General features: G+C 36.9%; 2 protein-coding genes and 2 long non-coding RNA genes across 6 annotated transcripts; 2 read left to right on the top strand and 2 right to left on the bottom strand.

The window, feature by feature from the left end:
- Window positions 1–395: 395 nt before the first annotated feature.
- On the bottom strand, window positions 396–1,975 carry LOC120326436 (uncharacterized). The gene is made up of 2 exons (XM_039392727.2): window positions 1,753–1,975; window positions 396–1,160 (listed from the first exon to the last, which is right to left on the bottom strand). The coding sequence occupies exon 2, from the start codon at window positions 1,126–1,128 to the stop codon at window positions 574–576; it is 555 nt and encodes a 184-aa protein (XP_039248661.2). The 5' UTR covers window positions 1,129–1,160; window positions 1,753–1,975; the 3' UTR covers window positions 396–573.
- A 6,903-nt stretch (window positions 1,976–8,878) lies between these two features.
- Window positions 8,879–10,299, top strand: LOC144422239 (uncharacterized). Its single transcript, XR_013475231.1, has 3 exons — window positions 8,879–9,074; window positions 9,599–9,670; window positions 9,753–10,299. It is a non-coding gene; the product is annotated as an uncharacterized LOC144422239 (long non-coding RNA).
- A 1,131-nt stretch (window positions 10,300–11,430) lies between these two features.
- LOC144422169 (uncharacterized) lies at window positions 11,431–12,685 on the bottom strand. Its single transcript, XR_013475173.1, has 2 exons — window positions 12,332–12,685; window positions 11,431–12,047 (listed from the first exon to the last, which is right to left on the bottom strand). It is a non-coding gene; the product is annotated as an uncharacterized LOC144422169 (long non-coding RNA).
- An 843-nt stretch (window positions 12,686–13,528) lies between these two features.
- LOC120326701 (GTP cyclohydrolase 1 feedback regulatory protein-like) lies at window positions 13,529–15,859 on the top strand. 3 transcript variants are annotated; one of them, XM_039393034.2, is made up of 4 exons: window positions 13,529–13,677; window positions 14,374–14,435; window positions 14,969–15,063; window positions 15,450–15,859. In XM_039393034.2, exons 2-4 carry the CDS (start codon window positions 14,400–14,402, stop codon window positions 15,580–15,582), a joined length of 264 nt encoding a protein of 87 aa, XP_039248968.2. In that variant the 5' UTR covers window positions 13,529–13,677; window positions 14,374–14,399; the 3' UTR covers window positions 15,583–15,859. The 3 variants fall into 3 exon arrangements, with proteins under 3 accessions (XP_039248968.2, XP_039248970.2, XP_039248969.2); XM_039393036.2 differs by lacking the exon at window positions 13,529–13,677 and adding an exon at window positions 13,691–13,708; XM_039393035.2 differs by lacking the exon at window positions 13,529–13,677 and adding an exon at window positions 13,691–13,720.
- The last annotated feature ends 1,224 nt before the right edge of the window (window positions 15,860–17,083 follow it).

Here is a 17,083-nt window from a genome sequence, read left to right as displayed (position 1 = left end):
GTGTTTCCACGTCCATACTAAACCTGATATACCTAATTCAAAAAAGAACATCAGATGTGATTGGCGCCCTTACTTCAAACGCTTTCCCATCGGCGAAGTTTTCGATATATATATATATATATTATAAAGAAAAGTTCTCAGCGATTGTGAGCTCTCACCCGTTAACTTCCACTGTAAACACTAGCCAAAAAATGTCATGTCGGAATTCCGTCTTTTCAGCTGTGTACACCGCGCGTGAATTAGAATGATCGCTGGGCTCGCAAAACACGTTACTAACACCTTTTCAGGATTCGACGAACATTCGAATACACACCATCATTCACTAGGAAACTATTCCATTAATAATGTGCACTTTTTAGAAACCCACATTGATACGATAGGACTAGACTGCTAAGGAGCACCACGATTCAAATGTTTATAGCCTTCCAAACAATAAGTAACGATTGAAGATGAAAGAAATGTTTTATTGCAAAATTTGATTATAAAATCATGATACAAGCAATAACTGGGAATTATCATTGCAAATGAAATTGTATGAATCCGAGATCTTGGCACGCATTCAGCCTTGTGAATTTAGGACGAATACTGCTTTGCAATTTCTTCCTCCTCCTTATGGGCTTTGCTATTCATGTGAGCTTTGTATGGGATTGGTCCATTGAATTTTCTGCTGCATACATCGCAATAAAACTCATCAACTGAAGCCTTCTCTTTGGACGGTTCATCGCCACTCCCATAAGCAGACACATAAGGTTTAAATTTAGGAATTCCAAATTTGTTGCCGGGGTTCATCTCTTCTTTTTCGGGTTCCTTATTAAGCCAGGGAAGTGAAGTAACTTTCTTCTCTACGATCATTACATACCGAGCTGGAACAAATCCAAATGTCTCGTCTTTCTTCTTTATCTGCCACCAGTGATGGTTGTCTCCGGTTCCACGTTTGAGGAGCCATAGAGTCTCGCCTTGCTTTATATCAATCTCATCAAAACCGCCTGGACTGTCGGGGTTGGCTTTATACGAATACTTGGCAAGTAACTCCGGATTATCCTCTTTTACCGTGCTTTGCAGGTTATTTAGTATAGGCTTGTTGCTTACATTGCACAACCGACGCAATTCAACGCCTCGTCCGGCCATTCCCAAATTTGACTTACTATTTTATGAACGTTCTGAATTTAAACAAAGGTCGTTTAATGTGGTCTGGGAATCACAACTTACTACTATGCAGCTGTATGTGTATTGGCGTACTTACTGCTTGCTGATAAGATATATTAATGCATTCCAATTGCCATTGCTAGTGGCAAACCATATTCACCATTTTCTCATAATTTAACACATCAATTCAATCATGTACATGCAAGTAACCGTTGTCGTACTCGTTGGCCTGCGGGGGAGAAGGCCTATATCAAAATTTTTGATTTGTTTTATAATTTAATTATTCTACTGAGACATCTACGTGACAAAAATGAATATTATTGAAATGCGGCTCGGAATAAAGGCATTTTGGTGCGCAGATACGCCCTGTACAAATTTTGGCGTTAGAAAGTAGATATAATATGATTACATAATTAATAATTAAATATTCCTCACATTATGCTACTGGGCTAAAACGAATCATGACATTCAATATTAGCAAGTTTTCACTTCTAACAAGCCAATATTCGAAAAGAAACACCAATACAGTGTTATGTTTGCGATCGACCGAAAATGTGTTGTGTTGAAATTGATTTATTAGGAATTAGGATTGGACTATTCTCTTACCCTCGACGGTCCGCGTATCAGCTATGATTCCTTGCAATAATAATTACGCAATCGAGCCAGGTGATTGCTTGCTCCTCGTCCTCACCGCGTGGTCTGTGTGACTGCTGACACATTTTCTCGATTCCAAGCCCTGCTTTTTGAACGGTATGATCTTTTAGCCCGACGTTGGACCAAATTATTTATTATCTAAACTCTCTTAACGCCCTTCCTCTACCTGGTATGAATATAATAACAACAAGTCACATTCTACATTCATTCAACGTCCAGACTCTCTAGCAATATCGCATGTGAACGCGCTGGTCTCGGCGATGGACTCGGTTCTGACGCAATAATAATTACGTCTGCAACCATGTATTCTGAACGATATCGCAGCAAAACCAATAAGATTTATTCATCGGTTGTATTCGGGGTGACGTTAGCGTTGTTATTTGATAACGGAAGATACGGAAACATTTTATGATAAAATTTGGTTTGTGTGGACAGCACATTTGACTCTGTCAGTTTTGATACATTCAACTTATATGATTGTAATAACCTCACGGGTGAAAATACTTTACTTTCTCCCCGAACGTACCTCTTTACCAGTGTACGCTGTTGCAGTGTTGGGTAACCTCGAGGTTGAGGACAGATGTTCAAATAAGACGAAACTAAGCAATCATTCGGCTAATTCATTCATTATGGTTCATGGGTACCAAGAAAGTGGATAAAAAAAATTCTAAACTTGGCTAAAACTAGGCTCACCATACGCCCCGCTTTAGGCGGGACAGTCCCGCTTTTTAGCGTCTTGTCCCGCAACAAGTCAGCCAAAAGTCCCGCTTTTGCTTTCAGCCATCCAGCATAATACACGAACATGTTCTCGTTACTGTTGTTGCTGTGTAGCGCAACGCTAGCGTACTTACTGAGGTGAATGCGTTATTTTGTTTGTTTCGTTGTTTTCCGCTAACATTGTTAGCGTGTGTATCACATGTCAAATCAATTCTAATTGGTCCTGTTCGGACGTTCGCGTGAATGTAACATTGAACAACGTTTTTTTGAAGGTGTTACTTACAGAAAAGCATGCTTGGGCAAATAAGTCAATTCTCAATGCTTGAAAACGGCAGACTATTTCATTATTCTTTATTCCTTTTGCTGTACATAAAAAATCTAAATTCGGATCATTTGTATCGTTAGCGTCTATTCTTTTCTATTTTTCGAAATGAACTCGATATTTAGACAGAGAATATGCGCATGAACTCTCGATGACAATATGGTCAATGAAGACAGCCGGGATGGCTTATATGTAGGCCTATGAAGTAAAATCGGAAACTGTAAAGTTACGGGAGGCGTCCCGCTTTGAAGTCAAAAAAATATGGTAACCCTACCCGTAGGCCATGGGTTGGACGACCCTGCCTTAGTGCCACCCATATATATTCCATCTGATGCATCTAAGGATGTACAATGTCGAAATGGGGGAAAGTTTTTGAAAGAAATGGGTCCAATCAGAAGATTGCACTTGAAATGTTACGGAGAATCTTTCAAATGTTTATGTAAATATGAATTGATAATTATACGGCTATGTGCTATTCGGTGGAACCTTTTAAATAAGTCTGTTAAATTCTAGATTTTGGATGCCACATTTGAAATATACAGGGTGGTCGCTAGAAAAGCAGAAAGTTGGAAGCTCGAATGAGATCAGAGACAAAATGCATTCTTACTAGTTTCTTGGACTAAGATACTGCTCTGCACAGACGACATTTTCAGCATCCATGAATGTAATATAGCATATGCCTTTAATACATGAATTCTCTGTGCAGCCCGCATCAAAATACCTCATACCGCAAAACCTGTATTTGATGAATGTCTTTAGATGTAGTATAGGCTTTGACGATGACTTCAAGACAGTGCAAAAAGGATCCAAGCAAATTCTGCTACATATGTGGCGAATTAACATTTGCTAAGGAAAGGCGCAGCATTACCAGCCATATCAAAAAATTGTACAAGGCGTACTTTCATTGTCATATAGGAGACCAAGACATGGGCTCCTCATGCTTGTTTCCTTCCTTTGTGAAAACATTGAGCGCATGGTATGCAAAAAAATATGTTCACATGAAGTTTGGTGTGCCAATGATTTGGCGAGAGCAGAAAGATCATTCTAATGATTGCTATTTTTGTCAGCAGGACTATACCGGCTGTACAACAGCAAAAAAAGAAACACATTGTTTACCCAAATTTGCAATCAGCAATGCGCCCAGTTGAGCACTCAAAAGAATTATCTGTACCAAAACCCCCTGATCAGGAAATGTGGAGTTCAAGCAATGGGGATGAACATTACAGTGATGAAAAAGTAGAATTTTCTGATTCAGAAAGCAATAATAAACCAATACTATTTTCTCAAGATGCTCTAAATGACTTATACAGAGATCTTTATTTAACCAAAGACAAAAGTGAACTTCTTGCATCAAGGCTTAAAAAACGACATCTTAGAAAAGGGGTGAAAATAACATTTTACAGAAAACGTGCACAAAACTTGCATGTTTTGTTCACTCTGAAAGATGATTTATGCTTCTGTAATGACATTGTTGGACTTTTTGAACAACTGGAAATACCATATGACAACACCAACTGGCTACTTTTCTTAGATGCATCCAAAGAAAGCATAAAAGCTGTTTTGCTTCACAATGGTAACACCATGCCATCTGTTCCTATAGCTTACAGCACAACCATGAAAGAATCATATGGAAATTTAAAATTAATTTTAACAAGCATACAGTATAACGTCTATAAATGGCATGTTTGAGCAGATTCCAAGGTTATAGCCATGCTCACTGGCCTTCACCCAGGCTATACTAAATTTGTTTGCTTCTTGTGCTTATGCGACTCTATAGCAAGAGTTGAACACTATGTACGCAAGCACTGGCCCTCTAGAGATGAAATTGGGCAAGGGAAACAAAACATCAAACATAACCCACTTCTGCAAAGCGATAGAATCCATTTACCACCTTTGCATATTAAACTCGGTTTGTTCAAACAGTTTGTGAAAGCACTGGACAAGGATTCCTTTGCATTTGCATATATTGCAGAAAAGTTTCCTTCGTTAAGAAAAGCTAAAATAAAAGAAGGTTGGCTATCTTCACAGGTCCCCAAATTCGAAAAATTGTTTTTGATGAAACTTTTGACACACATCTCACGAGAAAAGAAAAATGTTCCTTTGAGTCATTCAAGAAAGTTTGCGATAACTTCTTGGGAAAACATCGTTCAGAAGACTATGTGCAAGTTGTGAATGGTCATTTTTATGATATGGGATGTAACATGTCTCTAAAAGTTCATGTGCTCCACTCTCATTTGGATTTTTTGCTGAGAATTTTGACAATGTGAGTGATGAACATGGCGAAAGATTCCATCAGGACATTTCATTAATAGAGAAACGTTTTAGAGGAAAATGGAACACTGGTATGTTGGCAGACTACTGCTGGAATTTGAAAAAAAGATGATGACACTCTATACAAGAGGGTGAAGAGAACAAGTTTTGTTCAAACTGGTGAATTCGGTGTTTTTTTCAAAATAAAGAATAGTAATATACATGAAAATGATACCCAATCCAGGAAAATAAATGTCAGATTTGGAATCAGCATACTTTTCTTACACCGAAACCGGTCTTATATGGCTTGTACTTTTTTTTCACTTCAAATTTGTTGCACAGTAATTAGGCTTATCATACGTCCCGGTTTAGCCGGGACAGTTTCGACTTTTAGCAATTTTTAACGACGCCCCGGCCGGTAAACCTAAATGTCCCGATTATGCATTATGACTGTCATAAATATTTTCTTATTTGATATTATTACAAGAAAATTTTTTTTAACGGAGGCAGCCGATTTACCACTGATTTTCTCACTTCAGTATTTCAGATCACAGATATATATATATATATTTAATACTTAATTCAATGAGAATACGACTCCCTACCACAGGGGTCGGCAAACTACGGCCCGCGAGTAACGTTCCCTCTAAGCTGCGCGGCGGCGCAGCTGGCCGAAAATCCCAGCGCAGCGCAGTAGGCTACTTTCGTTCTGCCGCGCACTGCATAAGTATTAAAAGTTTAAAATGTTGTTTTCTTTTCAATTTTTTCTAATTTTCCGCGAAGACCTTTTTTTGGAGCTCACATGGCCTTCTATTCCGCGCAACTAAGCAAGCTCTTAGAGCGACGACTTAGACTTAGAGGGAACGTTGCTCGCAACGCTTCACTGAATCATAGTAGGGAAGCAGCTGTTTTAACGATTATATTCTTTACGTATCACTTTACTGCGGGCTACCAGTTCAATGTACACTTCTGAAAAAGTCAGTTGCCCGATTAAGCTTCAATTATTGGTATAATTACTGGTATTTAGTGAAGTAGAGACACTGATAAACTTTAGTATAATTCAGGGAATCAAACGATTATCACAACGTAGCAGATAAATTTTTATCAATGACGCTTAATTTGTAATCCACGAAGTTTTAAAATTAAGGTTTTAATATACCCTGGAATTTATCTTCAAAAACGTCTTTTTTGTACCGTGAAACTGAAATATATAGCCTATATACTTCGTAAATATGAATCGTAACTGTATCAACTAACAAATTACACTCTTACCAAGAACACTCCGCAAATACAACTCCAGACCTTGTTCTTGTACGTCTAAATTAAAATAATAATTGTCGGCTGGCTTATAGGATAGGATTTACATATTCATCCCGGGGGAGAGGAAAGCCGATAAGACGGCTTAATCATATGGCGAAACACGGCCTCTCGTCCGGTTACCAGTCCAGGTCGGGTATGGGATTATTTACCCAGTTATTTGTTTTCGGAAGCATGGGCTTATCGAGATAAAATATGTGATTAGTCGGCACGTGAACAATGACGTAACAATTGCTATTTGCGTCGCTCCGACACTTCCATTACTCAGACCAACGACTAACATACCTCAGACAGATAATTAGGCATGGTTGTGAAGATTGCCTCGTTTTACGCGTTATTAGTCGGTTTTTAGTTGTTTCTCCAAAGATTAGTTGTAAAAAAATAACTTCATTGTCTTACGTGTTCCGAGGAGCTTTACAATGCGATAGATTAGGCCAAAATTAGCAACCGTGTTTCCCCGAAAATAAGACCTACTATGAAAATAAGAACGACCTAACATGAATATTAAAAATGATTTTAATATAAGCCCTCCCCTTAAAATAAGGTCTAGTCGGTAGCGCAAAATTTTTTGTGATCTGGTGACCAGATTCTGGTCGCTAGCAAGAAATCTTTTTTACTCGTTTAAAAGGATTTATAATCTATGTTTAGCAGTTATTTTAAATAAAAATTTGTTATATATAAGTAAATGGATATCGTTTTGTATATTTGAAAATTTCGTGATTCTCTAAATGAAAATAAAATCCAGTGGTTTTTTTCGAAAGAACATTGAAATGAGACACTGTCTTATTTTCGGGGAAACGGCGAGTGGATATATATTTTTGATATAAATGGTGGTTTCAACATGTAAACCAGTTTGCAAGTAACAACCAGCAGGGGGACTTTCAAAATAATAATCCAATATATTGAGTATGGAAAAAAAAATTCTGGGGTTAAAGGTCGGCGAAACATCCATAACGTGTGAAATACAATGTAACAAAGCGATAAAGATTGTCAAGAGCATGGAAAACTACACATAACCGGATACATCACATATATTTTAGACCAACAATGTTTCTAAATAGGCACGCATAAAAATATTTACTTAAAAACACCCCGGTGTAATACTAAATCTCACGATATTATAATCTTCATTAATACGCGGTTCCACCCGTATGTTAATCGTTGGTTCGGTTCCACCAGCATCGATAGTTCCACCATTGATGACTACACAACGACTAATAATACCACCATAAGAAACGCCTTGTATTGAGCGTGCAAGAGCCCGAATATGATTTTACAGAAGGTAACTCAAGCGTGCAACGTCTGTGACATGGTGATGGTCAAAGCGTATATAATGTATATCAGGGGTCACCAACCTTTTCGAGGCCGAGGGCTACTTTTTGGGTACAGATTGAGCTGCGGGCTACCAGTTCAATGTACACTTCTGAAAAAGTCAGTTGCCCGATTAAGCTTCAATTATTGGTATAATTACTGGTATTTAGTGAAGTAGAGACACTAATAAACTTTAGTATAATTCAGGGAATCAAACGATTATCACAACGTAGCAGATAAATTTTTATCAATGACGCTTGCATTTCAAAACTGAGTGTTTTCAAATTGATTTTCAACACTCTGCGCAAGTTTAAGATAAAATGTACTTAACAGTTATACTATCAAATGTTGCAGAGTATCATACTCCGACGTGTAACTTGACACTGTAACTCTGAGCAAGTCTTGCAGATTTTCATCAGTGAGGCGTGTTCCGTGTTCGTTCCTGGTGGAGTTAGTCGCGGCGCTGTGGCCCATCGTGTTAAGCGTTAGGTTCGCAGGTTAGAATCCCATGTGGGGATAGTTATGTACTAAATGATTGCTGGACTCCTCGTCGCCGTAGGGTAGTTCACGTAACCGCTGCCCGGTTACGGCTTCATTCGCCGTCAAGTCTGTGCATCCGCAAACAAATAACTAACTAATCCCATGCCCGACATGGACTAGTAACTGGGCGAGAGGCCGTGGTCGTCATATGGTTAAGCCGTCTTATCGACTATCTTCTCCCTGGGATAAATATGTAAGCCCTATCTTATCCTGAGTTTATGTTAAAAATGTTAATTCACAAAGATAGGTTGAATCAAACGATGGTCTCGTAAAATAGGATTGCTGTATGATTTGAATCGCGAGCTTTTTCTGCCCGTACTGCGCTGACCGGTGGATAGATTGCGTGACAAGATGTAAAATATCTCTCCGCTTTGCCGTCCCTACGATCGCCCCACTAAGGAGACACGCGCAGGCTTTTTTCATGGTGGTAAAAATGATTTCACTGTGAAAATGATGGGTTTTTCATCGCTTTTCTGCCATTTTTCTTTGGAATCAATAATTGTATTATTGCTGCTCCACAAACCAACGGACAAGAAAAAGTGCGGGTTCGTGGAAAGTGATATCAGTGTGATGTCATAATTGGAAGAGTGTGAATTGACCCGTCACATTACTGAGGTCAAACCAATGACATTAAACAACATGATGCGCAACTACGGCATTTTTGGCCGAAGATCGTATCCGATAGCACGCTCCAATGCACATACTTGACGAGACGAAAACGAGCGAATGTGTGCTGCTTTCAAGGCATAGCATGAATGGTGTTCGTGCCTGCTTTCGATTTTAATGATATTTTGGAAAGTTGAGGTAAAAGGGTAAGGTAAATACTATTGTTGTATATCACACCCGGGCATCGCCCTGTTAAGTACATGTGGGAAAGACAGCCTTTGTCAAATACTACGAAGTTATTAATTCAGTACGGTACGTAGTTGCCCATTTGCCGAAATTGCATATTTACTTACCCCTTATGGTTTCAAATAGTTCATGCACCTCCATTTAGATTTTTTTAATCAGTGAGGATATATAGTCATTGCTGATTGCTGCTCATTGTAACATACTATTGCGCATTCACTTTCATTTGCGTATTGAATCAAAGGGTTAACAAGTTCACCTAACATTTCACTCATACCGGTCGATATTGTATAGTCTGATCTCTCAAGTATTTGGAGCCACGAATGCTTGTAATTTTTTGACTAAACCCTTTTATTAGTTGGTTTATATACCAAATTCAGTAAAACATTTTTTCATAAAACATGAGATATTGGATTTATTAGCTTTTCCATTCTAAATCATATAGACTGCTTTATTAACGCGAAAATTAATAAATCTCCTCTCTTTCTTCAGATGTGAAAGTTGTGGACAAACCTGTCTAAGCATTGTGAGACCCCTGCAGCACAAGAGGCAATAGCAAAAATAGTAAGTATATCAATCAAGAAATTAAGCCGACATAAAGCAAAACTTTCAACTATTCGTCTAATCTCAATTTCCTATTATTTAGTCACAGGACAATTATAGCAGAAGGGGAGATATCAGAAGTCTGGCGACATATCAGTGACAGTGTGATTCCAAGAAATATAATTAGAGTACTCCATGAATGTTTGCAATAGAAAAACAACCTATGGAGGCATGCAAAGACATTTGACCCTTCGGTAGAGTTGTGTATGGTCCCCACATCCTGCAGGGCTTGAGGAAAATAACTAAAAATTCCAAAGCGTGAGATTGCATAAGCGGTCTTATTTGTAAAAATGCACAAAACACGCCAGACATACTTAAAACAGCTTTGCAAAATGAGGATTACGGGTAACTCACTGCACTTGTATTATATTTGGTTCATCAACTTTTGGTAGTACTATAGAAGAAAATCCGGAAGGGGTATAATCATCATTCATGATAAAATACTGTTATATATATTTTGGACAACTTCATTCTAGACCAGGGATGTCAAACTCGCGGCCCCAGAGAACTTCCAGTGCGGCCCTCGAACGCTTAACAATAATTGTAATAGTATTTTAGAAGTTTTTTTTTTTTCTAAATGTAATAGATTTTTCAAACCTTTTAAAGTGAAATTGATCATTCATACAGAAAACAATTTACTGGAGGTAGTTTTGAAATATTAATTTTTTTTCGTCCTTATTTTGACCTAATTAAAAATACACATCAAGCTAGCAAAAGAATACTTGAATAAAACACTTGAGTGATTAAATTAAACGCAAAGTACATGAAGAAGGTGGCATTTTCGAAGAAAATGGGAGTTGCAATATTTCTGCATTTCACAAAATTCTGAAGCACATTGTTCAATTTGTCATATTTCCATCAATACAATGAAAAAACACAATAAGCTCAGCAGTCAATATGACAAATTCGAAGACCAACTTTGAACAAAAAATTTCCATGTGTTTGTATATTAATATAATTATACAACGACTTAGTTACTAAAAATCAATATCAATAATAATTCAAGCAATCCTATGCCACGCAATGTGGTGCAAAATGGCTTTTTGAAAAAATCTGTCATTTGTTTTTTTACTGATCTATATATGAAATGATAAAAGTAACTTTTTTGCATTACTGGAATTAATTAAATATTCGCAAAGATCCAGATTAACCCATGATAATGTGACCTCGTTAGTTAGAGTAGGTACTATAAAATCATTTCAGTCTGGCCTGAGTATGCTGGTGACACAAAAAATGATGCCAAACGTCAGGACAAATGTAATTAAAAAACATTAAGTTTATACTGTAGTATTTTAGTCAATATTAGGTTCATATATTTAGATTAAATCATTTTTAGTGTATGTATTATTCTTTCCTTATCCAAAGCTTGTTCAAAAATGATTTTGATGGTTGTACATAGAATTTTATGATTTTTTATAATGAATACAGTAACCTGCAAATGTTGCAATAATAGTGGAATGCAAATATTAATATGTAATTGCATTTGAAATTGAAGAAAATAATAAAACTTAATCCAACTGTTTAGTTGCATCACAATATATGTCACAAACTAAAACTATCTTAAAAATATCTTTCAAGTATACATTATCAAAAACTGTTTGCGGCCCTTTTTACAATTTTCAAAATGCAATGCGGCTCTCGAAAACCCGTGAGTTTGACACGACTGATCTGTTGTAAAAGATTCAAGCATTTCTTTGCGAAATATTATCACTTCAATAAAATTGAAAAAAATCTCGCTATATTAAATACAAAATCGTTGCTATCATAAAGGTAAACCAATTCAGCCACTCGAAATATATTGGGCTTCACAAAGCAATGGAGGCAAAATTGAGAGTTTATGAGCTATGAACATTTGTTCTTTTCTTTGTCTTGAACTTTTCATACTCCACAGCCCCTCTTAATTTTTCAATTCTAATTACCATGTGATGGTCATACATATCTTTAACTTGTATTTTCTGTCATGATGTATTATCTCAATGTGTCAAACTATTAATTAGTGTGCATATTTTGCTTCAAGATGTCATAAATGTATTGTCTTGTTTATTACCTCTGCTTGGAGTATGGACAAGAAAAAGGTGCCAGTAAATTAGGTAAAAACAATTTTTAACTCTTTGTTATAATCAGAATTCACAATTAATAGGAATTATAAACAGCCAACAATCAATGAGAATTATATGCGAAATCCCTCAGAATAAATTTGTCTAAAATCGGAGGAAGACAAAACATATAGATAGTTTCTATCCACAAAAGCATTTCAAGAAGACTTGCTCGAGCCAAACTAAATGAGCATCGTCAGGTGATCGGTAATGCTGCAAGTTGAATTCAGCCCTGCAACCTCCTGCATAGAAGATAATATTAATTAGTGGGCTATGAGCTAAATTCCTAAATTTAAACAAACCTATCTACGATGCATTATGTACCAGCAATGTTACCTACGATTAACTGAATATGTAATATGTCTAATAAATTCACCTACAAAAGCAAGTTCGATAGGGGCAAACTTTGTGTTATGGAATTGTATCACAGAACCGTTAAGAGAAGTAAAAACATTTTTGCTGTTTTGTATGACACCCTCTTTGAATGAAATTTCAATGTTTAAGCGCAAACATTAAAATTACTAACTTTGGATTTTGTCAATATCTGCAAAATGTTCCACTCAAATCCTTCCGCTATCGCGTTTCTAATCTTCTCTGATAAAAAAATCGTCTATGATGTCCAGAATTGCTCTTTACAACTTGTCTGCCATTCCAGCTTTCCAAGTGAGCAGACCTTCTTAGATATAAAGACTATTTTCTTTCGTTACAGGCGCAAAAAGGCAGGTACTACACGGAAAAAAGACGCCGAGCAGCAAAAGCGAGCGGAAAACGGTCGCGAAAGGCGACGAGAGACATGTGCATTGGAGCGTATCATGAAATACAATCTTTCGCCTGTAGTCTTATGGAGTGACGTCAGAGTTGCTTATCATGTTGTTTAATGTCATTGGTCAAACAAAAATAAGGTTGATGGTTACAAATATTAATATATTGTCATTTCCAGTTTCCATATAAGTGTGATTTGTACTATAATAGCAGGACAAAATTTAATTGATCTAGCTTACTAATAAGAGCCGTTATTAAGCTTAGTTTGGAACAGACTGGCGGGCGACTCATATGGTCTTCGCGGGCGACTTGGTGCCCGCGGGCAACGCGTTGGTGACCCCTGATGTATATAATATACGCGAAACCGAACATGCTTATATCCTTTCATGTTGGCCAAATCACATTTATAGTACATTAAATTGTCTTCATAGACAAGTATACCGGTTCCGAGTTGCTTCCGAAGTAAATTGACCATTCTAATCGCCATAATTAACCATTTGACAATGGCGTTCCTTATGAGGTCACAGATGAAAAGTTGTATTTTATTCGTCGAAATTACCGGTCTTTGCTTCAATGGCCGTTTCTATTTTCTGGTTAACATTCTTCGTCTGTCAAGCTCCATAATGCCCTACTGCTCGGCTCCAAGATGCGCTAGATTGCTAGAAGAACAAATGACATTGTAGGATTGTTGCGGAGACATTTTACAGCCTCAAATTGGCGTATCACTATAAAATCTTCGAAAAAATGACCAAAAATGGTTCTACGCTGTGTTTGTGGTCAAATTTAACGCATTAGATAGTTTTTTATTCTTAATTGCGTTATATATTTGGATAGCATATATCTTAAAGTTCAAAATCCAACCTTCAGTTTCATTCTAGCCCTTATAACAGCGGACTTATTCGATTCGGTACAGCAACACGACGAAAATTTCCCATAAGACTCCATTGTTTCGCGTTTCCCAAATATGGCACAAGATGGCGTCCATAAACTTGTTTTACATTAGGCAAGTTGGTTGCAGGCATTGAGGTGTTGCAGGCCGTTGGTGAGGGAGGCGGACAACTCGACTACACGGACAACTCACAAGAGACAACTCGACTACCTAGAGGCCTGGTGAGTTGTCCGTCTTTTGGCATTTTCTACGGTGGTGTTTTAGGTCTATAGAAATTTTTAGTGCTCAAATGTTGGGGAAAATACATAAATATGCTCTAGATAGCATTTTTATTTGTATAAGTTTGATGGTGACATAACATTCCTAGACATAGGAGTTCCAGCCATTGTGCAGTAATCAATTGTGTCGGATCAATGCAGCGTCATTTCAGCATTTCGCTGATTAGTAGTACCGGTACCTACCGGTGTTCTATTCTGGATATTATTACTGTATATGGTGCGGTACTGTACAGGATTTGACATATTCATATATTAGTCTTCTATAATACGGTACTGTAATAGAATAGGCATGCCTTTTTGCTCCAGGCTGCCAGGTAATAAATCGTGGTTGGCCTGAGTCGGTGGGTCCTTAGACAGTCTGACAAGTCACTGTACAGCTGTAAGAAGTGTGGTCTACTTGCTGACTTGTTAGCTTCCTCGCTTTTGTACATAATAACCCCGTAACATGAGAATCTTTTACCAAAGACTCTAGTCATCTAAATCAGTAAATGAAATGACTCAGACCCCTAGACTCGCATTCAACTAACCACCAACCACTCTGCCAGTGAGACCGAGCTCAGTGAATCGTCTCAGGCTCTGATGGCCCATGACCTAATGAGTCTGCACTTTTAACTAATAAAAACATTCCCTCATTTGCAGACTTGTAGTAGACTGCAGTGAAATAAATGCCGTATTTGTTAGTGAGCACACTGGTTCGATTAGTAAGTATCATCTATTAACCATAATGTTTTTGATCACTTATCGTATTGTATAAAATCTCCTGATACTGAAATATGAAATAAAATCCAGGAAAAAAACAGTTTCAGTAGAAATTTTGAAAATATGATTTCTTTGCCCAATTTAGAATATGATTTAGTCTTAATCAAAATGAAAAATAAATCCCACAATATTAGTTTAAGACGCATATAAACAACATTAACTTTTCCACAAAAATTTGAAAAAATAAAAATTTATTTCAATTATGAACTAGGCATTAGAAGCCAGTCAGGCATCTAAGGGTATAGTGGGTTCAATTGCACTTAAACAATATTTTGTGTTTGGGAAATACAGTTTTATGGTCTGTTGTGTGATTATGCAAACCTAAATCTGAGAAATTGTTGTTGAATTCTTTTATTTCTTGTCTTGATTAATGACATGGTTAAGCAAAATATATTTAATTTCTTGTGTTAGATATGAATAATAGTTAACTTTAGTCTAATTAAAATCAATAAATCTCACTTCTTGGTTGTTTTAGGAAATTGGACCGACAATTGTTGGAGATGAACAGTCTGATCCAGACTTGATGACGAAGATAGGTGCTGTGTTGGGGCAACAGAAAGGATGTCCTTTGTGAGCTAATCTTGTTATGGATGTTTTCGATTTGTACCTTTTTTATTCAATGAGAAACTGTCTGTCAGAATGGATAGTTATTTGTTCCATGCTAGTTTTATATTCTTTGAATTTTTCTGATACTGCAGTAAAAAAAATTTTGATATGTATGTCACAGTGATGTTGTTTGCTAACTTGCAAAATTGGATCTGAGTTAATACAGAAGATAATGCTACTGGTAATCCCACTGGATAGAATAGTAGAATAATATACTATTTTGTGCCATCGCATAGGTTACCAACAACTTGCATTCTGTTTAGTTGCAACCTGTTTGTCTTGATTCTTTATGCCATGTTACATGCAACATACCACATTTTTTAATGTTTTATTGTTTTGAATTGTTTTAGCAAAGAATACACAGTCTCTGACCCTCCTCGAATTGTATTGAACAAATTGGAAAAGTTGGGATATTCTGTAATAAATACAAGCGGCATTGGACAAACTATTGTTTGGACATTACATAAGCCAATTTCTGAGTGATAAATTTCAATGTTTGGGGGATAGATAACTTGATCATGCTGTCTAATTTGATTAGCTGTGAGTGGCTGTATTTCGGTTTACTTACAATCAATTAATTTATGCCATCAACTGTTACATATGTATGCATTTCTCTCGGAGATATCAGTAAATGGCTTTGATTAAAATTGTTTTATTTGTCAAAAATATTTGGATTGTGTGGTACTGATTCAATCATTCATTTTTAAATGTGCAATTGTAATATATGATGTTATGTGCAACAAAAAAAGTGGTAAAATGAGTAGTCTTATGAATTGGTGTGAAAGGTGTGGCTTTTGCATATATATATGGGCTTGTGTCATGGTGGTGTGAACAGAATTTCGTAAATGAACAATACGTGATTGTGAAGGTATGTACGATCGAAAACAGTGGTCATGGCGCAGAAAGCTTTGTCTGAAGTACCGATTACAAGTGGATAAACTAATTATTCACTGAGGTATTTCGTATATATATAAACCCATTGATGGCGGTCGGAAATGAGAATAATAATCAAAAACTAAGATTTTGTGGTGAGAAATGAATTACAATACAATTTTATCTCGATTTTTCGTCTGCAACACCGAACACTAATGGAAAAATAAAAACACAGACAACGGGGCAAATGGGAAAAACCTCCAGAAAGGTTTATAGCGAACGCTGTAACCGGCCGGCATTTATGCCCATTCACCCACACAAGTGGAAAAAACATCGCGACAATCATACTGAAAAAAATAAATGCCATAAATAAACTCGAGAAAATAAAATTCATGGGCGAAGCTTACTTGTGAAGGTATAAATAATTTTGATGAGCGAAAGTGGTGAAGAGTTAAAAAACAAGTAGAAGTTATGTGACGGGACCTGTGCCAAAATACGCGAATCATAACATTAAGTGATTAGCTGCTATTTTTCTTGGCAATCCTTGTAATCCTGAGCATTTGCCAATGATGGTCGGTCGTAAAATTAACTTTGCGAGTAGCGAATTCATTCAGTTATCATTATAAAATTATACAAGGTGGTAATTTATATTGGGTACATTTAATGGACTAACCCTAAAATTAGCGCGAGGCATAGGTTAGTTGCGCTAACTGTTGACACGAACTGATTACCAGACGAGAGATGCGATGAAATCGATATTGGCACTGACGAATTACCAGGTTTAGATCTGACGCGATTTTGGTCCTAGTGGCCACAAAGAACTTTACAGTTAACCAAATGACGTCCAACCAACAAATATATACGAGGAGCTACATATAAACCAAGAACCAGCAAAAACTTATGCTAGCCTTTTACATATTTTTTTACATTATTGTGAGAACTTATGGTCAATACACAAAGCACTAGAAGTTCATCACCTTTGCATCATTGCTGACTTTGCTTGTTAAGGTATCGATGCTCGCATCCCGTAGTCACTGCCTCCGTTTCTCTGTCTTACATTTAATAAACATGTTGGCACTGGATATGATAATTTCATTTTAAGTGATTGTCC

Source organism: Styela clava, chromosome 4 (genome assembly GCF_964204865.1).
Source record: "Styela clava chromosome 4, kaStyClav1.hap1.2, whole genome shotgun sequence".
NCBI lineage: Eukaryota > Metazoa > Chordata > Ascidiacea > Stolidobranchia > Styelidae > Styela > Styela clava.
This window is presented reverse-complemented; position numbering and strand designations above follow the sequence as displayed.

What these genes read in the sequence shown, in the direction of transcription:
- LOC120326436 (XM_039392727.2), bottom strand. Translation starts at nt 1,128, where the DNA reads ATGGCCGGACGAGGCGTTGAATTGCGTCGGTTGTGCAATGTAAGCAAC.
- LOC120326701 (XM_039393034.2), top strand. Translation starts at nt 14,400, where the DNA reads ATGCCGTATTTGTTAGTGAGCACACTGGTTCGATTA. An exon ending in TGAGCACACTGGTTCGATTA is followed by an intron (nt 14,436 to 14,968) that starts GTAAGTATCATC and finishes TGGTTGTTTTAG; the next exon opens with GAAATTGGACCGACAATTGT. An exon ending in CAACAGAAAGGATGTCCTTT is followed by an intron (nt 15,064 to 15,449) that starts GTGAGCTAATCT and finishes GAATTGTTTTAG; the next exon opens with CAAAGAATACACAGTCTCTG.